General features: G+C 43.4%; 1 protein-coding gene across 4 annotated transcripts in view; it reads left to right on the top strand.

Moving 5' to 3' along the window:
- LOC144829128 (tyrosyl-DNA phosphodiesterase 2-like) overlaps positions 1-26,387 on the top strand; it is a 239,853-nt gene that overhangs the window by 93,182 nt on the left and 120,284 nt on the right. For 2 of the 4 annotated variants that reach the window (XM_078687946.1, XM_078687945.1), the window contains exon 2: positions 21,085-21,815. The exons of the other annotated variants lie outside the window; for them this stretch is intronic. In XM_078687946.1, coding sequence (XP_078544072.1) covers positions 21,750-21,815 — 66 coding nt within the window. In that variant the 5' untranslated portion in view covers positions 21,085-21,749. The remainder of the gene's footprint in view (positions 1-21,084; positions 21,816-26,387) is intronic. 4 annotated transcript variants of the gene reach the window in all.

Here is a 26,387-nt window from a genome sequence, read left to right as displayed (position 1 = left end):
AGTCTTGCTGACACGTCCGTCATGCAGCAATTTAGACGGTTTAATCTAATTTAAAAAATAAATTACAAAAATTGTCTTATAACCTATCCAAAGAATATCTAAAACAATGATTTAGTGCTGCAGTTATGGGCTTACCGAATAGGGATCTTGGTCAACCGTTAACGTGGTTCAACTTCAAAAAACTTGTGCAGATTCTATGACAAAACAGGCATTATATTAAAGCTCATCCTACGACTTTACAAGGATGTTTACTTAAAGAAAGGGGACCAGAGCTTCATTTATCGGCTTACCAATAGCGTTCTCTCGGAGATCTACAAGGCGGGGGTCCTGTTCATATCACGAGTGCAGAAGCACCTCATAAGAAATCCGCTTCTATTTAAAGCACCGTTTGGATATCGAAATAGGACTGCGCATATGGGCGCCATGTTTGAACAGGTTGTGTCAAGAGAGTATAGAAGCGGCAAAAATCAAAATAAATTGTCGACTTCGAAATTAATCCGCAACTGCCCTGATGGAAGTCATTCTTAAACGCACTGAATCAAAAACGTAAAAACGTAGTGAAGGAAGGGATAACGCTAAATCGAATAACGTCTCATGCCTACAACCAGTTGGATGTCGAGGCTTCAGGTGTCATATTGTAGGTCATTTAAAAATAATTATCGTCAGTTTGAAACATCCACACTTACATTTCTGATTATTCTATATGTCAATGGTACAAACAGTATTACACATTTATGTTTAAATTAACAATAATGCCAATTATCAAGAAGCAGTACTATTTACAACTTTTCTAAATAATCACATAAAGTATTGCAGTTCAAGGAATATTTCATAAATAATCTCATCCAGCATTATGATTCAGAACAGTGGATCTTGAGACTATAAGAACAATCTCAGCCTACCATTTAGCAGTTCCATAGTTATCCTTCTAAGCATGTTAACAGCAAAGATGGTGTTTATTCAGAAGGATAATACATGAAAAACTTTATGAATAACATTACAACAGGCACGCTAGTGCATGCCATTCAGTGGCGGAATTTAGTCCTCGTTTTACAGTATCGGTTAGACAGATAAGTTTACCTTCTCTTAAAGAGAGAACTTTATCGATGTTATTCTGTCTTTTGTTAGGTTTGATTACTTCCAGAACCCACCAAATCATATCTGTTTCTTTATGACCAAGTTGTAAATAATGCTCAACCAAAGGTGCATTCTCCTTTCTACATCTAATCCGTGACTGATGCTGCAGAATACGTTTTTTGATGGGTTGAATGGTCTTGCCCAAATAGTGTAGCAGACAGGGGCATTGAATACAGTAAACCACATTTGTGGTGTTGCAATTGGAGAAAGATTTAGCTTGGAATTCCACATCATTAATTTTACAAGTCTTAACAGCTTTCGTAGTGGCGCAAGCCACACAATTATTGCATTTATGATGTCCTACCAATGGAACAATTTGCTTCATGCTGTCAACAGTGTTGGTGGATGGAATATTTTCGTAAGCATGTATTAGCCTATCTCGTAGGTTAGTTCCTCTTTTGAATGCAAAGAGAGGTTTAGTTTGCAGTTCAGGTATAGATTGAAGCAAATTCCAGTGTTTATTTACAATTTTCTTGATTGCATTAGAATACGTACCAAAGGTGGATACGCAGACAATGTTAGATTTATTTTGACGCTCACTAACTGTTAAGAGAGCTTCACGATCATTGTACCACGCCCTTTTCATGGATTTTCGAAGGAGTCTAGATGGATAACCACGTGCCTGTAGTTTCTCCTTCAGTTTTTTTGCCTCACAAAAATAATCATCTTTAAAGGTACAATTTCTTCGAAGTCGAAGAAATTGCCCAAAAGGCAGTCCATCCTTAAGTGCCTGCGGATGGTGGCTAGTGTAACGCAGGAGAGTATTTCTCGCTGTTTTCTTAGTATACAAGGTAGTGTATAACTGGTGGTTGGCATCTATTTTTATGGTGATATCTAGGAAAGGCATCTCACTAGAATTGTATTCCATGGTAAATTGTAAGTTTGGATTTCTGTCATTTAACCACAGATGGAAATCTTTGAGTTGATCAACCGTGCCATGCCATACCATGAAAACGTCATCTATATAACGAAGCCACTTTCGGATGTTATTAGAAAAAGGATTTGTTGGGTGCCATAGATGTTTATCTTCAAAGCAAGCAACATAAATATTTGCAATATCTGGGGCAAAAATTGCCCCCATGGCTACTCCTTTCTGTTGTTGAAAGAAGGAGTTTTCAAACATGAAAAAGTTCTCACACAATGGTATTCTAACACATTCAAGGATAAATGATGTGGGCACTGTGTGAGGTCTGGGTCTCGACTCCAAGAAGTTGTTCAAAATATCGAGGACTTCTGTCTGAGGGATGTTTGTATATAAACTTTCTATATCCATAGAAACTAATATATCAACAGAAGTATCGAAATCAAATTTTTCAACTTGATTGATCACTGCAGTAGTGTCCCTGATATAAGAAGTTCGTTCTACTGCAAAAGGTCTGATAAAATGATCTGAATATTGTGCAAGAGGCTTCAGGATAGAATTACAGCCACTTACAATGGGACGACCTGGTGGATTGTCCGGGTTTTTATGCACCTTGGGGAGCAGATATATCACAGGCACCATAGGTGTTTTATTTAGTAAAAATGATGCCTCTTTATCGTTTAGCCAGCCACCTTCCAAACCAGATTTACTGAGGGCTGTAATTTCTGCAGTAAGTCTTTTAGTGGGGTTGGAGGTCAGTTTTTTATAGTGACTTGGTATAGACAATTGTCTGAGCATTTCTTCATTATATTTTCTGGGAAAGATCTAAATATAATGAAGAAATGCTCAGACAATTGTCTATACCAAGTCACTAGAATAATCAGAAATGTAAGTGTGGATGTTTCAAACTGACTATAATTATTTTTAAATGACCTACAATATGACACCTGAAGCCTCGACATCCAACTGGTTGTAGGCATGAGACGTTATTCGATTTAGCGTTATCCCTTCCTTCACTACGTTTTTACGTTTTTGATTCAGTGCGTTTAAGAATGACTTCCATCAGGGCACTTGCGGATTAATTTCGAAGTCGACAATTTATTTCGATTTTTGCCGCTTCTATACTCTCTTGACACAACCTGTTCAAACATGGCGCCCATATGCGCAGTCCTATTTCGATATCCAAACGGTGCTTTAAATAGAAGCGGATTTCTTATGAGGTGCTTCTGCACTCGTGATATGAACAGGACCCCCGACTTGTAGATCTCCGAGAGAACGCTATTGGTAAGCCGATAAATGAAGCTCTGGTCCCCTTTCTTTAAGTAAACATCCTTGTAAAGTCGTAGGATGAGCTTTAATATAATGCCTGTTTTGTCATAGAATCTGCACAAGTTTTTTGAAGTTGAACCACGTTAACGGTTGACCAAGATCCCTATTCGGTAAGCCCATAACTGCAGCACTAAATCATTGTTTTAGATATTCTTTGGATAGGTTATAAGACAATTTTTGTAATTTCTTTTTTAAATTAGATTAAACCGTCTAAATTGCTGCATGACGGACGTGTCAGCAAGACTGTTGTACTGCGTTCACGACTCCAACTATATTTAAAGGTAAACTAGCAGATATATATCCTAACTCAGTGTCCTTAACCAATATTAAGTGTCGTATCTAATAGGTTATATTACATTTCCTTAGATTTGGCGATACTTACCACTCCGGAAGACCCATGTACACAATTGTATGACGTGTGACTTCGATGTTCAAATTTATTTTGAAACTGAATCAATACTTTATGTAAGTTATCCCGGACATAGAGTAACTTTCCTATGTTAGGCAATTTCTACTTATGAGGTTGACATGTCTTATCTACGTATTATCTACACCAAGGATAAATTATATCTGCCCTATGAATAATTCCAATATTTAAATAAGATTGGAATATTTAAATAAGGCTATGTCGTATGGTGTTTTCTGCTCGTACTTTTTGAAACATCCACAATGGTCTATAATTGACTGTAAGCTTACCTTCAAGTATAATCACAGATAGTACAGATATATCGAAGTTAAGCAGCATATTGTTTCTTGTTTTGAAACTCAGGCTTGAATACACAATCGATATTAATATATTGATTTTATGTTAGAATTTAATAGATGATTCAATTGCGATAAAGTCAGGCTATTATAGATATGTTTTGCCCGCTTTTTACTTTAGATAGCCATAAATAGTGTGACTAGAAAAACGTCTATAAATGAAATGTCAAATCTCATGTGGGCGTTTAATACGCTCTTTGTAAATTGTTTACTTTGTTTTCTGTCTGTTGTAATGTATCATTTTTGTTTGTGTGCCAAGGTGTAATGAATAAAAAAGTCAAATAAGATTAGTTGGTAACGGAAAAACATTTATGTTTCAGATTACACTTTTCTCAATATACAGCTCCCAATTGTCATCAGTCCTGAAGATGGTCTCGCTAAGTATCCTGTAGGAGACCGAAACGTCGACCCCCACCTCATCCTGTTTGTTTTTTCATTATGCTTTTGGATAGGTGTTAATAGGTTCTGTTGAGTTGCTTATGAATACATTGAGTGTCAACCTGCAGCCCTATCTTACTTTCTGTATATCAAGTGAATTGTTTTAACTTCTTGATAAATTCTTTTTTCTATACACTTGGCTTGTGTTCATGTTTGTCATTTATGTAGTTATGTATGTTTTTATTTAAACCTATGTAGTTGAATTGAATTCTTATGGGGATTATTGATTCATCCTTACAAGTTACATTGAAAGTGTCAAATTTTGCTTAAACGAATTCCATTGAAGGCATCTTCACCCCTCTACTTAATTACCCAAGCCCTCAAGGGTAGTTTGGGTCGCTCACTTTTCGAAATTCATGTTAAAGAATGGCAGAACATTTTTGGATGAGTGTATTTGCAAAGCGCCCGTTCACCAGGAGGCATCTTTGCGCTGAATAACAGATGCTAATTGCTACACCAAGCAATGGAATTCAGCTTATTGAACTCAGGTGGATGAAGGGCAATGAGATAGCATTTTAAAAGCGCAAAGTGCTATACCGGTCCATGTTTACAGTCTGAATTAATTCATGAATCACAGATGAGGAGGGAAATAAAACACAACTGAACAAAGTAACGTTCAAACACGCGTACCCTTGACCCCCAAAACAAATCACTAGATAGAAGCAAACCTGCTGACGTGTCCATTCTTATTTGCCTTGAAATCGCAAAAGAATGAATACCGATTTGCCTTCGTGAATATGCCATGTATGTATCACAAAGATATTTCATTGCAATATGCCCACACAGCGAACCTTTACAAAACATATTGATGTGTCCTCTATGTGAGTAGAAAAACAATGAGGGTTCGCCTGCCGAGAAGTGCGGCACTGCATTGCGCTTCATTAGGCGCTTTAACCCGATCACTTGTACTTGCTGTGGCGGTTGAATTACAGGTACCGACAGAGTGCTGGAAAAGAATACGACTGGGGGAAAATAAAGAACCTAGAAAAGCTGCTGCCAAGATAACCCAGCCTTTCCCATGTACCCTGTCAGTGGTTCCCAAACTTTTTTGACCTGTGGCTCCCTTGACCAAATTGGCAGTTGGCCGTGGCTCCCCACCATTTTTTTTTACCGGTGGGCGGGAATGTAAGCCCGACCTCGAGAGTACTTCCTGTTGATATTTCATTTTTCAAATTGTTGTCTAATTAATATGTTTACCGATTTTACCCTGTTTCCAAATTAAACAAGCATTAGGAATGCATTAGGGCTCGGGTTTGTTTTAAGTTAGAGATAATGGCATTGTAAATGGCAATGTGTTTTAGGCACTCTGCACTACCACTCTGCACTCTGCACTACCAATCTGCACTCTGCACTCTCAATCTGCACTCTGCACTCTCAATCTGCACTCTGCACTACCACTCTGCACTCTGCACTACCACTCTGCACTACCACTCTGCACTCTGCACTACTACTCTGCACTCTGCACTACCACTCTGCACTCTGCACTACCAATCTGCACTCTGCACTACCACTCTGCACTACCACTCTGCCCTCTGCACTACCACTCTGCACTACCACTCTGCCCTCTGCACTACCACTCTGCACTACCACTCTGCACTACCACTCTGCACTACCACTCCGCACTACCACTCTGCACTACCACTCTGCACTCTGCACTACCACTCTGCACTCTGCACTACCACTCTGCACTCTGCACTCTCAATCTGCACTCTGCACTACCACTCTGCACTACCAATCTGCACTCTGCACTACCACTCTGCACTACCACTCTGCACTCTGCACTACCACTCTGCACTCTGCACTACCACTCTGCACTCTGCACTCTCAATCTGCACTCTGCACTACCACTCTGCACTACCAATCTGCACTCTGCACTACCACTCTGCACTACCAATCTGCACTCTGCACTACCACTCTGCACTACCAATCTGCACTCTGCACTACCAATCTGCACTCTGCACTACCACTCGCACTCTCAATCTGCACTCTGCACTCTGCACTACCACTCTGCACTCTGCGCTACCACTCTGCACTCTGCACTACCACTCTGCACTCTGCACTACCACTCTGCACTCTCAATCTGCACTACCACTCTGCACTACCACTCTGCACTACCACTCTGCACTACCACTCTGCACTACCACTCTGCACTACCACTCTGCACTACCACTCTGCACTAAAACTCTGCACTACCACTCTGCACTCTGCACTACCACTCTGCACTCTGCACTACCACTCTGCACTCTGCACTACCACTATGCACTACCATTCTGCACTACCACTCTGCACTCTGCACTACCACTCTGCACTCTGTACTACCACTCTGCACTACCACTCTGCACTTTGCACTACCACTCTGCACTTTGCACTACCACTCTGCACTACCACTCTGCACTTTGCACTACCACTCTGCACTACCACTCTGCACTTTGCACTACCACTCTGCACTACCAATCTGCACTCTGCACTACCACTCTGCACTCTGCACTACCACTCTGCACTCTGCACTACCACTCTGCACTACCGCTCTGCACTACCACTCTGCACTACCACTCTGCACTCTGCACTACCACTCTGCACTACCACTCTGCACTACCACTCTGCACTCCCACTCTGCACTACCACTCTGCACTCTGCACTACCACTCTGCACTCTGCACTACCACTCTGCACTCTGCACTACCACTCTGCACTACCACTCTGCACTCTGCACTACCACTCTGCACTCTGTATTACCACTCTGCACTACCACTCTGCACTTTGCACTCCCACTCTGCACTACCACTCTGCACTTTGCACTACCACTCTGCACTACCAATCTGCACTCTGCACTACCACTCTGCACTCTGCACTACCAATCTGCACTCTGCACTACCACTCTGCACTACCACTCTGCACTCTGCACTACCACTCTGCACTAACACTCTGCACTAGCACTCTGCACTACCACTCTGCACTACCACTCTGCACTCTGCACTACCACTCTGCACTACCACTCTGCACTACCACTCTGCACTCTGCACTACCACTCTGCACTACCACTCTGCACTACCAATCTGCACTACCACTCTGCACTCTGCACTACCGCTCTGCACTACCACTCTGCACTCTGCACTACCACTCTGCACTCTGCACTACCAAACTGCACTACCACTCTGCACTACCACTCTGCACTACCACTCTGCACTCTGCACTACCACTCTGCACTCTGCACTTCCACTCTGCACTACCACTCTGCAGTCTGGACTACCACTCTGCACTACCACTCTGCACTTTGCACTACCACTCTGCACTCTGCACTACCACTCTGCACTCTGTACTACCACTCTGCACTCTGCACTACCACTCTGCACTTTGCACCAGCACTCTGCACTACCACTTTGCACTACCACTCTGCACTACCACTTTGCACTACCAATCTGCACTACCACTCTGCACTCTGCACTACCACTCTGCACTACCACTCTGCACTCTGCACTACCGCTCTGCACTACCACTCTGCACTACCACTCTGCACTCTGCACTACCACTCTGCACTACCACTCTGCATTACCACTCTGCACTCTGCACTACCACTCTGCACTACCACTCTGCACTCTGCACTACCACTCGCACTCTCAATCTGCACTCTCACTCTGCACTACCACTCTGCACTACCACTCTGCACTACCACTCTGCACTACCACTCTGCACTACCACTCTGCACTCTGCACTACCACTCTGCACTCTGCACTACCACTCTGCACTACCACTCTGCCCTACCACTCTGCACTCTGCACTACCACTCTGCGCTCTGCACTACCACTCGCACTCTCAATCTGCGCTCTCACTCTGCACTACCACTCTGCACTCTGCACTACCACTCTGCACTCTGCACTACCACTCTGCACTACCACTCTGCACTCTGCACTACCACTCTGCACTCTGCACTACCACTCTGCACTACCGCTCTGCACTACCACTCTGCACTCTGCACTACCACTCTGCACTCTGCACTACCAAACTGCACTACCACTCTGCACTACCACTCTGCACTACCACTCTGCACTACCACTCTGCCCTCTGCACTACCACTCTGCACTGCCACTCTGCACTACCACTCTGCACTACCACTCTGCACTACCACTCTGCACTACCACTCTGCACTACCACTCTGCACTACCACTCTGCACTCTGCACTACCACTCTGCACTACCACTCTGCACTCTGCACTACCACTCTGCACTACCACTCTGCACTCTGCACTCTCAAACTGCACTCTGCACTACCACTCTGCACTACCACTCTGCACTCTGCACTACCACTCTGCACTACCACTCTGCACTCTGCACTACCACTCTGCACTACCACTCTGCACTACCACTCTGCACTCTGCACTACCACTCTGCACTACCAATCTGCACTCTGCACTCTCAAACTGCACTCTGCACTACCACTCTGCACTACCACTCTGCACTCTGCACTACCACTCTGCACTACCACTCTGCACTACCACTCTGCACTCTGCAATACCACTCTGCACTACCACTCTGCACTACCACTCTGCACTACCACTCTGCACTACCACTCTGCACTACCACTCTGCACTACCACTCTGCACTCTGCACTACCACTCTGCACTCTGCACTACCACTCTGCACTACCACTCTGCACTACCACTCTGCACTCTGCACTACCAATCTGCACTACCACTCTGCACTCTGCACTACCACTCTGCACTACCGCTCTGCACTACCACTCTGCACTACCACTCTGCACTCTGCACTACCAAACTGCACTACCACTCTGCACTACCACTCTGCACTACCACTCTGCACTACCACTCTGCACTCTGCACTACCAATCTGCACTACCACTCTGCACTACCACTCTGCACTACCACTCTGCACTACCACTCTGCACTCTGCACTACCACTCTGCACTCTGCACTACCAATCTGCACTCGCCACCAGACACGGCGGACTCGTGGAAAATTAATGAAGTGACCTAGAGGGTGAGGATGGGATACTCCGCTACCATCGAGTTCGTAGAAGAACAAGATTACATACGAAAAACAAGCAGCACAGAAAGCATCACTTTCGTGATCGCAATTGTTTAAACAAGCAGCACAGAAAGCATAACTTTTGCGATCGCAATTGTTTAAACAAGCAGCACAGAAAGAGATCACTTTCGCGATCGCCATTGTTTAAAAAAACAAGATCTGATGCATGTGATTCTCTACATTGCTGGCCGGCGCGCACACAGAGCTTAAGGGAAAAAAAACACAGCAGTGCACACGCTCCCAGCACCATCTGCCTTCAATTACCGGCACCTCGGACAGCTGGTAATTGAGGATTTATGTATTCTTCTGCGCGTGTCCGAACACGTTATGCAGGAAGTGGACATTGAAAAAATTCCAAAGCCCTATGGCGTGCTGCCTTACTTAAACACAGCCTTGCCTGGACCAATTACCATGCACATGGCAAAATACCACACGCAAAAACCGCGCGCTTTCTGGAATGTGCCAGCCCGGACCCCTTTCTGAATTTTTTATTTTTGTAACATAAGAGCTCGGAAGCCCCGCCCCACTTCGTGGTGACGTAGGCCCAAGCCCTAAAAAGTAAATCGAATCATCATTTTGGCTGGGGGATTAAGCATATTGAACCACAAAGAGGAGGCTATTAATGAATGTCGCAAATTTAAATGGAGCACAAACATGCCAATACAGCACATATAACAGAGCTCACACATTCCTGCATGCACCAATGCTGCAAATACAGCAGACCAGAGACAAGCTATAGCTACAAAGGCAGCAAAGCACAAATCATTTCTGCAAATGCTGAGAACACACGCATCCAAGTAGCAAATGCAGCAGAGCACATTTAAGTAATCGAAGCAAACACAAGAGAGCACACACATACACTACCATTCACACAAACACATGCAAATGCTGAAAATACAGCGCTGCACACACATACACACCATGATCGTGATAAGCCTTATGTGTAAACCGGATTTCCACATCAGGTGAAGCTAGTGCTTATTTGAGCTGGTGTTTGTATGTGGGGCACACAGGCACACATGTTGGGGGGGGGGCGGCACTTATTTTTCCTCATCAGACATGACCCAGTACAAGAGAGAAAAAAAACCCTAAATGGGAAAACCAAGAGGAAGAGAAATACAAAACAGCGAGGAAGAAAGCAAGATGAAAAACAGAGCCTGCAGGAGTGAGATAAAGAGGCAAATAGTGTCTGGTGGATGAGAGACATGAGGTGAAATCAAACTGTGGCAGCCTTGGACGGTGATGGATCAAACCCAGATCTTTTGACTGGGTGTGAGTGTTTGATTGGTTCAGATGCTCCGTCCATCACCACCCCCTTTTGTACTGATTGTAGGCAGGAGGCAGATGTTTAAATAGCGCCTAATAGTGTGGTTAGGTTTGCTTCTAGGTGGCACAAGTGTGGCAAATGGTTAACTGAAGGACAGGGCAGTGGCGCAGCCAGCATTATAACTTGAGTCTGTTGGTACCACAGTGGAACACTGTTGCACTGAGCATGTTAACACCTCTAGTTAGCTGCCTCAATAGTGATGCACCTGTCATGGCTTCCATCTTGTAATGGCAGTGTTTTACAGTGGTGTGTGTGGGACACATCTCTGTTTCGCCACCCATGGTGGGCTCAACCTGTGTCCAACGCCCTGTCTGCATGTATGGTCAGCTCCTCAAAGCACTGCACAAAAACATATTTTTGATGTGTGACTAGTTTTTAGAGCCTGGGAGTAAGAAATTGCTACATTCCCTAAGCGCTAGTGTCCAAGAAAATTCATCACCCTGTCAATCATGGTATTGTACATGTTCGCTTGTGGTTATATCCAGTATGATTAAGAATAGTTGTGTTACTGCGGTACCAGGAAATTGTTGTTCATTTTAGTTCCATATTCACAGAGCATTCTCATTATGGGTCAAACTTCTATAAGGTTTCTTAACTCCCACAACTCTGAACAGTAGTATTAATTGAGCTGTTCTTCACACCTTCTGGTTTGCTTAAAAATGCAGCATTTGCCCACTCTTTTTTCAAAACCCCCATAGGGGGTTCGGGCTCGCGCGCTACGCGAGCTCGCCGCTGTGAAGTACGACAATTCTTTTACGCCCCACCACTTTCAAATGTCACCTGCCGCCCCTGAATTTGTATTCAATTTGGACAAATTAAACAAATATCCAAGTGGTACACACCAGTGCAAACTACACACACTTGCAATACGACATGTTATCTGCTTTTCAACACAGGCCATTTTTCAGTTTTCAGTAAAATGTGCATGCACCCCACTCCTAAATACAACATCCATTCACTGGACAGTAATAATGAACATCCATGTGACAAAAGAGCACTCGGGTATGAGCATCCATTAGCAAACAAAACACACCGGTCAAACAAATGTACTGTGAGTTCGTGAGCACTGTGTAGGAGAAATAATTTCTAGTTTGTAGCCTACGGTCAGTATGCCTGCTCTTCTCAGTGAATTTGTTTTTCACAAAACAGAATTCTCAGGCTTGGCCAAATTCCAAGAAGGTGGAAAACAATAAGTAAAGCCCTTCATCAGCCAGTCTTATTTATTAAGAAGTATGAATGCAGTTGACGCAATTCACAAGTTTCTTTGTCACCTTTTTCACAAGTGGATTTTTCAAGAACTACTGAACAGATGTACACCAAACCATGACATTAATGCTTTCTGAGTGACTTTCTATTGTCATACCAAGTTTTGTGCAAATCCATGCACTGTTTGCTGCAGCGGAAAGCAGCATTTCCTTTGAGATCCTTAAAGGGAAATTCATCTCTTTTACCCCACCCATAACTTCATTTGCCCTAGATATTTTTTGAAAAAAATGGTGACATGCGGAAACGTAGCCAGATACTTCAGGTTAGTGCCAAATTCCTGTAGTCTGTCAAACAGTGACAAAGTTTTAAGCGAACCAAAAATGTATTTTTGATGGAAAGTGCGAGTGTACCACAGAGCTGCTTTTGCCAACTCTGTTATGCACAAACTATGCCATAATTGTCTCTTGGAGTCTTTCTTGAAGTGGTGCAATTAGCTCCCCTGGACCTCTAAATCTGAAATCACACTGATTATTCTCCTCACATGAGAAGGGAATAGTGTGGCCTACTTTTACCTGCCAGAACACCGCAAAGGCCCAGACAAAATATGTGCTATATTGAACAAGGAAGTTCTTGGTATTCCAGCCTGTAATTCTGTGAATTTCATTCCCTTTTAGAGTGGGAGTTGTGTCTTCACTTTCTGTGCTCCAGGCGGCCTTGTTACCCCATATTCACTCCTCCTCTTTGTGTGTTCTTCACGGGCAGTCAGGATAAGGACACAATACCAACTGGAACAAACCTTTTTGAATTTTTTCCCCAAGGTTCAGTACATAACATTATGGTATATGTTATGTTATACAAAATTTATATCGCGCACAAATACTCTAGAATCTTCCTGCTGAAGATCCACAGGAAGGGAATTCCACGCAATAGCTCCTTTGACAGAAAGAGACTGGCCCCCCATCCGCATCCTGCGGAACCTCGGGGTCACCATCCGACGCTGAGACTCTGAGCGCAAAGATCGTCTGGGACATAAAACGCAAAGCGTGAACTAATGTAAGATGGTCCAGAGCCATGAAGGGCCCTGTGAGACATGGTGAGCGCTTTAAATTGCACCCGCTGGGCCACAAAAAGCCGATGTAGGTCACGCAAATGCTGCCAGACGCTAATCTCCTAGAGATACTAAACAGGAGTCTGGCCACGGCGTTCTGTATGGTTTGGAGTTTTTTTAAGAGATAGCCCGGGATGCCAATATATAAAGCGTTGGCATAATCGAGGCAGGAAAGGATAAGCTCCCGGGTAACCATTTCCTTGGCTTGTCTCGGTAACAGGGGGAGGAATCTCCTTAGAGCTTTGAGGGTGCTGAAACAGACTCCTGTAAGTTTCTTGATTTGATCCAAAAACCGTAGGTCTTCCCCAAACCAAACCCCTAAGTTCTTCGCTAAGCCTCCCTCTGAGTTAGGGCGCGGGAAGTCAGGGGGCCATAAGGTTTGGGAAACTGACCATACAGGAGCACCTCTGACTTATCTTCATTGCACTTAAGTTGTGCACGTGCTAGCCAGTTAAAAACAGATGCAAGACATATTTGAGCAGTGTCGGTTCTCAGGTCGGAGTCTTTCCAGGTGAATAGGAGCTGGTTGTCGTCAGCATAAGCTATTATTTTGGCACTGAGGTTCTTCGATTTCTGACTTCGTCCCGTATTTAGCCGCCATTTTGGGGTTCGTCGCCATTTTGTGTTGCCCTCACTCAGGCAGCACAGCGAACAAATTGTTTTTGCTTCTCTCAGCTGCTACGCGCCTCTCCAGTTAATAAACCTGGCTTCCACTCCCAATGGAGTGTCTCGTGTCTCTGTTCGACAAGGCAGGTGAATCTGGGGATTTAAGGCGTGCCCTGCGCCGCCAGGCCCATAAGGCCCGGTTCTCCAACTGGCGCCCAATGTGGGGCGGTTTCAGTGGTAGCGTTTTTTTTTTGCAGAGTTTTATATAGCGCGAAGTAGACCCGAATCAGGTATCAGAGCACTTTACATAGCACCAGTTACGTTACATGAGGACACACTTTCATTATAGGCACGGGGAGATTAAGTGATTTGCCCAGAATCACAGGAGGTTTTTGGCGTCGTTACCGAGGCTCGAACCCAGATCCCCAGGTCCAAGGTCGAGCGCCTTAGCCGTTAGGCCAACTCCTCTCCCCGGTTCAGCCCGAGGGTCGTGAGAAGCCCTGCAAGAAAATTCCGGAGGACTCGCGAACCACGGCAAGCGACCCCTGTATGTCGAAGTGGACCGAAAGTCTTTTGCAGCGCGGCTACTCCTACCCGACGACTGCTGACTACTGCTGCTCTGACTACCGCCCTGCCTTGGACCCTCTGGTGATGACTGCTATCGCGAGACGTTTGACGGACCTCTGTTGGCGTGAGAAGACCATTTAGTTAAGTATTCGTGGGTAGCGCCCACTTCTTTGTTTTGTTTTTGAAATTTTGTTATTCGACTGCTGCAGTAGCCGAAGTCAAGGGGTAAGTACATTTGTACTGTGTTCTTTGCCTTTGCTCCTTGAATGTGGTAGACGGACCAGTGAACTTAAGATGCCAGGTTTTAGGGGATTTAGGAAAATCTGTTGTTTTGGTTGTTGTAGGGATTCCCGGCTCGAGGACTCATGTCCGATTCCTCCGGTTGGCACTCCCACTTATGAGCTCTATTCCAAACATGGTGTTGGCCCCATTGCCTTTAACGAGGCATGGATCCGATACACGAAGAAAGATGGTGTTTTGCGGTGGCCACAAAATGGTAGCTTTGATCCCGACATATTAGATAATTTGGAAACAATTTTGTTTAAGAGAAAAGCCTGGCCGGCGATGTTTGACTCTTTCCGCCTTTGGCGTAAAGAAGCCAAACAGAGAGAAATTAAGCAGGCAAAAAGAGATAGGAAAACGAAAGATATGACGGTCATACAGGCTGCCCAGCAGTTCAAAGATAATGAGACTGATCAAGCGATTGAGGTCTCAAATAGACAACATCTATGGCAATAGATCGATGTTACCCTATGTTGCCTACTTCTCCACAGAATAAGGATCTTGACGAAGATCCCTTAATGTCCCATTTGCTGAGATTGCCTCCGCCTTATGTGCCAGGTGCTAATGCACCTGTATTGCTGCCACCTGTTCAGCAACCTGTTGCTCAACCTGCTGCTCCGGTTCCTCCACAATTACCTCTTCCTGAAGTGCCACCTGCACCTCCTTTGCCACCAACTTCTGTACCTCAGTCTCCTTCATCTTCAGGTTCTCTCGTGACGGTTGATCCTTCTCCTCCTTTGCTTAATACTGCATCTCCAGTTTTACTGTCTGCTTCTTCTCCGATTCGTAGTCGGTTTGTTAACACTGTTTCTGGTCTTTTCTCCCCTCTTTTTGGGTCTTTGAATATGACTCCTGTCTTTTCTCGGCGGCAATCTCGTAGCCAAATGCCAGATTCTGACGAACGAGTTATGTTGGAATCTCTTGCTCATAAATGGATGATGAGTGGTCCACAGTATAGTGTACCCGATATTCTGAGTACCTTTCTCCAGTGGCAAGCGCCCACGCAGAGATATGTTTTTAATGTCATGTGTGATGCTCTTGTTAGAGGATGGGAGGATATGGAGTTGGATCTAACTCCTCAGGGTCTATTAGATATACAGGATAGGTTTGATAAAGGACTTATTGTGGGTTCTGACGTTCAGGATGCTGTAAAAACACTTGTCACTTTTAGGTCTTTATATTCTTCTCAGACTATTCCTGAACCTGATCCTGCAGTTAGACAGAGGACGAAAAATTACTCTATGAGAGAAGTTCCTCCAGTATGGAGAGAAGAGGTTCCGCAAGCGGGTGCGGTGCAGGCTGTCCCTGCTCATTTACAGCGTATATGGGTACATGTCCCCTGGAAAAGAGCTGAAGTTTTGGTGGTTAAGCAATCTCTAACGGACCCTCTTGTAAAAATCCTGCTGGGTATTATAAAGAGCTGTCCCAGAATGTTGACGCATGTATCATGAATCTGGCTTATATTGATATGCTGATGAGGAATGTAGTTCCACAAGCGTTGTGGGCTCGGATTCGTAGAGAGGACCATGACCAAGCTTTAGGTGGTAGTTGGGCTGATATAGTTGCTGCGGATGCAGCACAAGTGGGTGGTGCTAAGCCAGAGAATTTGATTACAGAATTGCCAGGTAGAATCATCGCTTTAATGAAGCCGATGATGCCTGCCTTACGCGTTAACTGGGATAAGTTAGCCGCGTGTAAGCAGAAGAAAGATGAGAGCGTCTCCGATTTCTTTACTCGTTTTGAGGAAACGTTTATCGATCATAGTGGTCAGGATATGAGTACTGAAGCTGGACGATAAATTCGTATTTAATTTACTTCCAGAATTGTCGCATAAGTTGAAAGATTCGGAAAGTTCCTGGGCTGTTTCTTCACCTGCACAGATATTAGACACTGCTCAGTATTACGAGAATAGAGATAAAAAGAGAAAGATAAGGCTGAGAAGAAAACGAAGGATTTAAAAACAAAGGTTCTTTTGCAACAGGCTTATCCTCCTCGTTCTACCCAGGGCCAATTTCAACAGCCTTTCCAGCCTCAGAGGTTGTTACAGAAACCTGATGCTTTTGTTCCACGACCTTTGCTTGGTCCTAATCAATGTGCCTATTGTAAAGAGGAATGTCATTTTAAGAATAGTTGTCCGGTTTTATTGCAGCGTAATGGTGGATTTTCAGGGCAGCGAGGCCGTGGTGGTTTTCAATCAGCGCCTAGAGGTAGTGGGAGGGGTGCGTTGCCTCAGGGACAGCGTTCCTTTCCCCCTCAGAATTCTTTGAATTATTTTGATCAGCAGAATACTCAGTCTGCGCAATATTACAATGACAATTATTGTATTGAGGATGAGGCTCACGATTTTCATTCTAGTTAGGACAGCCATGGACAAAGTAAGGGAGTCGTATCAGTTCCAGTGGATCAGAATGGGCCTTATGTTAAAGTTGTTACATTGGGTGTTGCAGATCCATTTCTTTCGGATACTGGTGCAATGAAAAGTTCTATCATTCACTCCAAACTCCCTGGGGCACCTTTGTCTGGCTTAACGAACGTTTCTGTAGGATTCTCTGGCGCCCCAGTTGCTAACCCGCTTTCTTGTCCTTTGCCTCTTTCGATTGGTTCTTACAATTTGGAAGCTCCGCTTATTCTAACGACTGGTTGCGGAGAGAACTTGTTGGGTTTGGACTTATTGAAACGTCTTCATGCAACGTTGTATTGTTCCCCTTCTGGTGTGCATCTTACCTTAGGTGAGAAACTAGTTTCTCCTATGTATTTACCAACAGATGAATTCCCACCCGAATTGCAGTCTCTTCCTGCTACGCTTTGGGCTACAGGTCCGAATGATGTTGGTTTGCTCCAGATTCCACCTTACGTGGTTACTATTAAGCCTGATGTTAAATTACCACGCATTCCTCAGTATAAGATTCTAATGATGGTGAACGTGCTTTGTTGGCTATTATCTATGATCTGGTTCAGAAGGGTGTGGTGGAAGAAACAAGAGGAAATGTTTGCTCTCTCGGAGGCCCGGCCAAAAACTTGGGGGTATGGTTCGGACAGGACCTTAAGTTTGAAGTTCACTTAAAAAAACTTACTGCGACCTGCTTCGCGACCCTCAAGTCACTTAAGAGGTTCCTTCCGCTTCTCCATAGGGAAGCGAAAGAGACTGTTTTGCGTGCTCTGATCCTGTCAAGGCTGGATTATGCCAACGCTCTCTTCAGTGGTCTCCCCAAATATCTCATAAAACGAATGCAGATCATTCAGAATGCGGCCGTGCGACTTTTGTTCCATCTCCCGAGAAGAACTAGTGCACATGCTCATCTTCGAAAGCTTCACTGGCTCCCAGTGGCCCATCGCATTGTGTTTAAATCACTGGTCCTGGCCTTTCGGGCCTTGTACCAACATGGACCACAATATCTGCACAAGAGGTTTACTTTTTATACTCCTCGTCGTGCTCTCCGATCGGCCAATCTGCTTCTGATGTCCATGCCCAAAGTCAGATATGCGAGATTGGGTGGGCAGTCTATCTCTGTCCAAACAGCTCGGTCCTGGAATGCCTTGCCGTTTTCTTTGCGATCATCAGCCACATTGGCGGGATTCAAGAAAGGGTTAAAAACCCATCTTTTTAATCTCAGTACCTAGTTTTCTTTCTCTTCTCTTGGATTGGTTCTGTTTAATGTCACATATCGCGCCAGGATACTTTGTAGTAGCAGAGCGCGTAATAAAATATTTTATAACATAACATAACAGTCCTGTTCTACCAGTCCTTAAACGCACTGATCCTTCTCAGCCTCCTGTATATCGCTTTGTGATCGATCTCCGGGAGGTCAACAAGATTGTTGTCCCCCAGTTTCCTGTTGTTCCAGATATCACTGCTTTGCTTACTATGATTCCAGCTTCAGCGGCATGGTTCTCTGTTATCGATCTCAAGAATGCTTTCTTCAGCATTCCTATTGCTGAGGAGAGCAGGGACATTTTTGGCTTCTCCCTTGGAGGCCAAAGTTTTCGGTTCAAACGTGCACCTCAAGGCTATTGTGAAAGTCCCTCCATTTATAGTAAGGCTTTGAAATCTCAGCTTGATGCTTTCGCTTTGCCATCAGGTGCCACTCTGATTCAGTACGTTGACGATTTGCTGGTTGCTGCTGATTCGAAGGATGTCTGTAAGGATGTCACTGTTTCACTATTGCGGCATTTGTCAGACCTGCTTCATAAGGTGTCCACTTCTAAGTTGCAATATTGCCGCCAAGAGGTTACCTATTTAGGTCATCTCTTGTCGAAGGAGGGAAGACGATTGACCCCGGAACAAATTCAAGTAATTGCGCAAATGTCTGTGCCATCCACACAAAGAGAGGTGCGTGCCTTTTTGGGCATAACCTCTTATTGTAGACAGTGGATTCCGAATTTTTCATTGTTAGCTAAACCCCTGCTGGCACTTACCCTGAAAGACACACCCCAACCTCTCCCTTGGACTGATGAATGTCAAAAGAGTTGTTCTGACTTACGTACTGCCTTGTGTTCTGCTCCTGTGTTAGGCACTCCAGATTACAGTAAGTCTTTCACACTCTACGTTCACGAAAGAGAAGGTTGTGCGTTGTCAGTTTTAACGCAACAATTTGGAGACAAACAACTTCCATGTGCCTATTTTTCGGCTTTGTTGGATCCAGTAGCCAAGGCATTGCCTAGTTGTCTCAGAGCTACAGCAGCGGCAGCGATTTCCATTCGCCAATCTGCTGGATTGGTATTAGATAACACTCTTGTTGTTATGGTACCACATGCAGTAGATACTATTTTGAATAGGACAAAAACACAACACCTCACGAGTGCTCGCCTGTCTGGATATGAGCTGACGCTTTTAGCTAGCCATATACATATCAAGCGGTGTAATACTTTGAATCCAGCAACATTGTTGCCGATCCCGGATGAGAAAGGCATTCAAGAACAGCATGATTGTTTTCTCCGAACAGAGGAGGCAACGAAAGGCAGAATAGATCTAAAAGACACACCACTTGTGGACCCGGATGGGATCCTATGGGTGGATGGGTCCTGTTTCAAGCTTCCAAATGGTGAGACGACTGTAGCTTATGCTGTTACCACTTTGCATACGATAGTGGAGACAGCACGCATTGCACAAAATTCAGCCCAAGCAGCTGAACTAATTGCCTTAATGAGAGCATGTGTGTTGGCTAAGGGAAAAAGAGTGAATGTTTATACTGATAGTCAATATGCATTTGGTGTGGCTCATAGCTTTGGTCGTTTGTGGAAGGAAAGAGGATTCTTTACTTCCCATGGGACCAAGATACAGCATGGTCAGTTGGTAACTGACCTTCTCGAATCACTTGCATTGCCTACCCAAATAGCAATAATCAAGTGTAGCGCTCATAAGAAGATTACTGATGATGTGGGTCGCGGGAATGCTTTTGCAGATGAGACAGCGAAAGAGACAGCAAGAGATGCTACGAGTCGCATGTGTGTTGCAGGCCCTCAAGATGGGTCAGAGAGAGAGGAATGTGTGAGGACACGATAGAAAGTGTGAAAACGATTCAATTAGAAGCTACTGAGAAGGAATTGAGCAAGTGGAGAGAAAGTACGGGAATGTTGGACGCGACTGGGTGTTGGACGGAATTGTCAGAACATCAGCGTTGGTTGTTACCAGACGCCTATGTATTACCTGTAGTTACGATGGCGCATGGTCCAGCCCACATTAGTTCAAAAGGCATATGCAAGCTTTCGGCTCCAGTATGGCAGAACGAAGGAATTCCTAAATGTGCAGAAAATGTGGTGAAGCATTGCATTGCATTGTTTGTTTTAAAGCATAATCCAGGAAAGGAAACCCCAACTCCAGCAGGTCATTTTGCTCCCCCTACGTATCTTTTTGAGGTATTACAAATCGATTACATTCATATTGATCGTTGTAATAACCTCAAGTATGTTCTGGTGGTGGTGTGTGCCTTTTCCAGATGGATAGAGGCCTACCCCCTAAAGGACAATACTGCTTTGTCTACTGCGAAAGTTCTCTTGAAGGAGTTTTTCCCGAGGTTTGGTTTGCCGCGCATTGTCTGGTCTGACAATGGGAGTGAATTCATAGGCCAGATCATGCAGAAAGTGTGTACTGGTCTTGGTATTAAGCAGAAAGTCCATGCGGCAAACCACCCTCAGTCAGCAGGTTTGGTAGAATGCTATAATGGCACTCTCAAGCTTAAATTGGCGAAGATTCAGGCCAGCACGGGTCTTGCTTGGCCAGATGCTCTGCCTTTGGCACTTTTATCCACGAGAACTACTGTGCACTCTTGTTTAGGGCTTAGTCCTTATGAGGTCGTCTTTGGGCGCCCAGCTAATGTCTGGGGAGTCCCTCGACCTAAAAAGTATTCTGACATCCCATACCCAATGTTGATTGACTACTTGCATGACCTTACTACTAAATTACGTATTCTTCATCAACAGGTTCAAAACGCTTTGCCGGAGGCCTCTGCAGACCCAGGTCACTCTATCCAACCTGGAGACTGGGTCTGCGTGAAACATTTTCAGCGGAAAAAGAATCTGGAACCTCGTTGGGGCCCGCCGCGGCAAGCTTTATTGACAACACGTACAGCAGTAAAAGTTGTTGGGAAGAAGAACTGGGTCCACGGCGTGCACTGTAAGAGGGTACCTTTGCCTTTACCTTTTGATCAATGGGTTCGTAAGGGCATGGGTGACAGTGAAGGCGAAAGAGTTCCTCGATTTGTACCTTTCAGTAGTGCACGCCTGGATCAAACGAACTCTGAGAAAGAAGACGACGACGTGTTGCAAGAAGCTGTACCAACACATCTGCGGTTGAACACAGCGAATCCAGAAACTTTGTTTAAGGAACAATCGATCCCTAATAAGACTCGGTACAATTTAAGACCCCGATAAATGAAAGACAATTGAATTTTTCTTTTTCTGATTACAATTTTTTTTTTAAGAGACATTTTCTTCTTCACTATCCATCAAGTTGCAGGGTCACGGTAGGAGTCTTAAGCTGTGACCTGAGTAGTGACATAGGTCTGCAGGACTTGCAGTGTCATAGGACGGCTAATAACCACAGCTAAGTGATCTAGGAAGATTACCGTGAGCAACGCTTTAGAGTAATGGATACTAAAGTGGGAAATAATGATAATATTGTAAAGACAAAAAGAAAATGTAAAGGACTGATGGTTAGTCCATGTGGTGTAATTTTATGTATTTTAATATGTTCATGTATTTCATTAGCCTGTGTAAGCTGGGTTGTTTATATTAGGCAGCAAGCATCTGTTCCAACATCTGTCTCTTTATCGTTTCCTACTACTGCCTCCCCACATCGGTTTCATACACTCCCAGAACACGAGCAAATTAGGAGAACAGAATACTTCAATAATTCATTTATTCAGTTATTGCATCAGCATCAATTGGTAATCAACACCACAGATTGTTGGGTCTGTGGGCTCATGCCCCATAACACTGAAAGGGGGATGCCATATTTAGTTCTTCCATTCTCCTATGAAGGTTCCGCTTGGGCTTATTTGGCCATGTTTTCTAACGCATACCAAAATCAACTCCGATATCCTCCTGGTAGTCCGTATGCTGGTGGATCAGACTTTAGTCATAGTGCTTTGATAAAGGGAATAGTGACTATGGCTAAAATCGCTGAGATTAGTAAGATTCCCGGTGATGAGAAACGAGCATACGATGGTTGGAATGTGACTCGTTACGTTACTAGCCTGCAAGATAGATCTTGACGTTATTGACCATTGGCGTAATCTGAATCCCACCAAGCGTGAGTACACATGCCATTCAGCAAAATATAATTCTGCGTCAAGGCTGGATTTTTTTTTGTCCTCCCACGATCTAGAATTATATAATTACGATTACCTACCCAATGCCTTTTCGGATCATGCGGCTCTTTGCATGGAGGTCAAACTGGGGAATTATGAAGCAAGATCTATAAATAGATGGTTTTTTAACAAACTCAACCTCCTTGACCAACAATGGTGCACTGATATTAATGAAAAGATCGAGCTATTTTTTTCACAGAATAGAGGTACAGCCCCTTTAAACATAATCTGGGATGCATTTAAAGCTACTTTACGTGGAATAATCACATCTAAAGAGATCCCCAAGCTTAAGGCAAAACGGGAGGAGAAAATCAAACTACAAACTGAACTGTCCCAGGCTACCCAAGAGCATTATAGGGTTAGATCCCAGATTTCCAGCCACAATCTCCTCGAGGCGAAGCGTAAGATGAAGGAATTGTATTATGAACTAGGTGAGACAAATAGTAATTTTCAGGCACAAAAAATCTATGAGGAGAGTGAGTACACAGGAAAGCTTCTGGCCTGGCAATCTAAAGAAAAGCAGACTCGTAACAGAATAGATCAGTTAACTGACCCCATCACTAAAAATCAAGCTAAGACCACCACTGCCATTGGCGAGCTGTTTTTAAAACACTACGAGGGGATATATCAAGCATCTGCGGGGACCACACCTGAATCTATCACAGATTTTCTTCAGCCATTGGAAATACCTAAAATGGATGCTGAGGGCAAGAACTATCTTACTCAGGATTTCACATTATCAGAACTAGATGAAGCGATAGAGTCTTTCCCCAATGGCAAAGCCAATGGTGAGGATGGTCTTCCCATTGAATTCTTTAAAAAATTTGGGGGAATATTGCGTAAAGAATTCTTGGAATTAATTAATAATTTACTTCAAGGAGGTCCCCCACCAAACTCTTTTCACACAGCGATGGTGGTCAGTATTTTAAAAAAGGGAAAGGACAAGGAAAATATAAATTCTTACCGACCGATTAGCCTCCTGAACACAGATTATAAACTTTTTACTAAACTTTTAGCAAACCGATTAAATAAACTAGTAGGATCACTAATAGCTTATGATCAGTGCGGTTTTATTGCAGGCAGGCATCTCCATTCCAATACTACATTTTTACTGGAGGCGCTAGACTATTTTAAAACCAACAAGGTGAAGGCTCAAATTTGGTTTTTAGATGCGGAGAAAGCCTTCGATCTAGTCTCCTGGGATTGTCTGTTTGCAGTTTTACATAGTTTTAATTTCCCGAATGCTTTTATCTCTCTTTTACGACACTTGTACACGAATTCTAGGGCACAAATTATCATCAATAATACCAACATTGGGTCCTGTGAGGTCACTAGAGGCACACGACAAGGCTGCCCCTTGTCCCCAATTTTATTCGCACTTTTTATTGAACCTCTAGCGATCGCCGTTAGGAATATCAAAGCTGTCACCGCCCCAATTTTAGGAATGACAAATATAAAACTATATGCGGATGATATTGGCCTTTTTTTAGACTCTAAACCCTCAAGTCAATTGAAGATTCTAAAAATCTTCTCTGACTTTCAAAAGCTAGGGGGTTATAAAATTAATGTAAACAAAACAGAAATTATCCTACTTAATTGCACTACAGACACTTTAGCTCCTGAATTCAGGCAGATATACAACACGGGTCCAAAGAGATATCTTGGTATATTTATATCGGATAGCTTAGACGATCTTTACTTCCTAAATTTTCTACCTTTATTAAAAAAGGTGGGCTCACTTTTAGATCGTTGGAATCTACTACCCCTGTCTCTTATAGGGCGGGCATCGCTAATTCGAATGTCGGTATTACCCCTTTTTAATTTCCTCTTTAGTGCGATTCCCTGCGCAATCCAGGCCTCATATTTTAAAAAAATAGAAGCTCTGATTTCCTCTTTCCTATGGGCAAAAAAATCCCCTAGACTTGCACTGAGCACCTTATATTTATCCTCCACACAAGGAGGGTTGTCCCTCCCAAATATTAAAGAATATTATTTTGCGTCTTTTACACATTACAGTCATAGGTTTTTTTTTTCTCTAGATTGCCATGAGACAGACAATTTTTTTATGAAAAGGATGTTGTTGGAATTAAAAATCTATGATCCGGTTAGAACCACGAAAGACCCAAAAAAAGTACGATATAAAACTTTGCAGTGGATTTTTAAGGTCAAAACTCAGTTCTTAAAATTTTATGATTTACCCAATGTAAGTAATAAGACGAATTTAATGAATTTTAGCCTGGGAGAAGCAGGTTGTATGGACAAAAATATAATAACTCTCTGGAAGCAAAATGGTTTTGAAAAAATTGAAGACTTCCTACTGGGAAATAGGTGGAAATCTTGGGATGAAATTTACAGCCAGTTAATTCACTCGCACACAATTCTGAACTGGTCATTTATCACGATAAGTCCAAAACTTAGGGAACTCAATATAGGAAATGTATCCCACAAACAAAATATCTCCACTACCCTTAATAATAAAACACAAAAGAAAATGAGTATCTGGATTAAAATATTAATAGAAAGTAAGGACCAGGACTTTTATAGCAAGATAATTGAATGATGGAAAAAAAGGGAAGATATTATAATCAATCAACAGGTCTGGGACAAAATAAACAAATTTAATAAAACCATCTTTCGAGGAGCAAACTTTAAACGTATGCAATTCTACAATAAATGGTTAATATATAGAACCCCGTCCTTTTTACATGATATCTTCCCCCTCGTAGCCGACAAATGCTTTCGATGTGATGAAAAAGGCACTTGGAAACACATTATCTGGGAGTGTCCAAAAATCCAGGTTTTATGGAAGGAAATAGAAAAATATCTTTCAATCGTCCTTAAAACAAATATTATATTCAACGACCTAATTCCCCTCATAGGCTGTTTTCCTTTCCACACCCAATATGATGAGCCCCTTTTTATAGCTTCTCTAATAGCTAAATCCCTTATATTACAGTCCTGGAGAACAGATTCTGTCCCATCCTTCCAGACATGGAAGGTAAAATTACAGCGAATCCAGGGTAGGGAGAAAAAATATGCCCTTAGATCAGGGGCTCTCAAAAAATATGATAAATATTGGAGTGTGTTCGATGTTTAGATTTCTCCTGTTATTACTTAACCTGATTTATGCTTTATTGAAAATATTTATTAGTCCATTACGACGGTTCTACCTCCGCACGCTGGGATATATCAAGCATCTGCGGGGACCACACCTGAATCTATCACAGATTTTCTTCAGCCATTGGAAATACCTAAAATGGATGCTGAGGGCAAGAACTATCTTACTCAGGATTTCACATTATCAGAACTAGATGAAGCGATAGAGTCTTTCCCCAATGGCAAAGCCAATGGTGAGGATGGTCTTCCCATTGAATTCTTTAAAAAATTTGGGGGAATATTGCGTAAAGAATTCTTGGAATTAATTAATAATTTACTTCAAGGAGGTCCCCCACCAGACTCTTTTCACACAGCGGTGGTGGTCAGTATTTTAAAAAAGGGAAAGGACAAGGAAAATATAAATTCTTACCGACCGATTAGCCTCCTGAACACAGATTATAAACTTTTTACTAAACTTTTAGCAAACCGATTAAATAAACTAGTAGGATCACTAATAGCTTATGATCAGTGCGGTTTTATTGCAGGCAGGCATCTCCATTCCAATACTACATTTTTACTGGAGGCGCTAGACTATTTTAAAACCAACAAGGTGAAGGCTCAAATTTGGTTTTTAGATGCGGAGAAAGCCTTCGATCTAGTCTCCTGGGATTGTCTGTTTGCAGTTTTACATAGTTTTAATTTCCCGAATGCTTTTATCTCTCTTTTACGACACTTGTACACGAATTCTAGGGCACAAATTATCATCAATAATACCAACATTGGGTCCTGTGAGGTCACTAGAGGCACACGACAAGGCTG

The sequence above is a fragment of the Lissotriton helveticus genome, chromosome 4_1, assembly GCF_964261635.1.
Source record: "Lissotriton helveticus chromosome 4_1, aLisHel1.1, whole genome shotgun sequence".
NCBI lineage: Eukaryota > Metazoa > Chordata > Amphibia > Caudata > Salamandridae > Lissotriton > Lissotriton helveticus.
The sequence above is the reverse complement of the archived record's forward strand: the minus strand, read 5'-3'. Positions and strand labels throughout refer to the sequence as shown.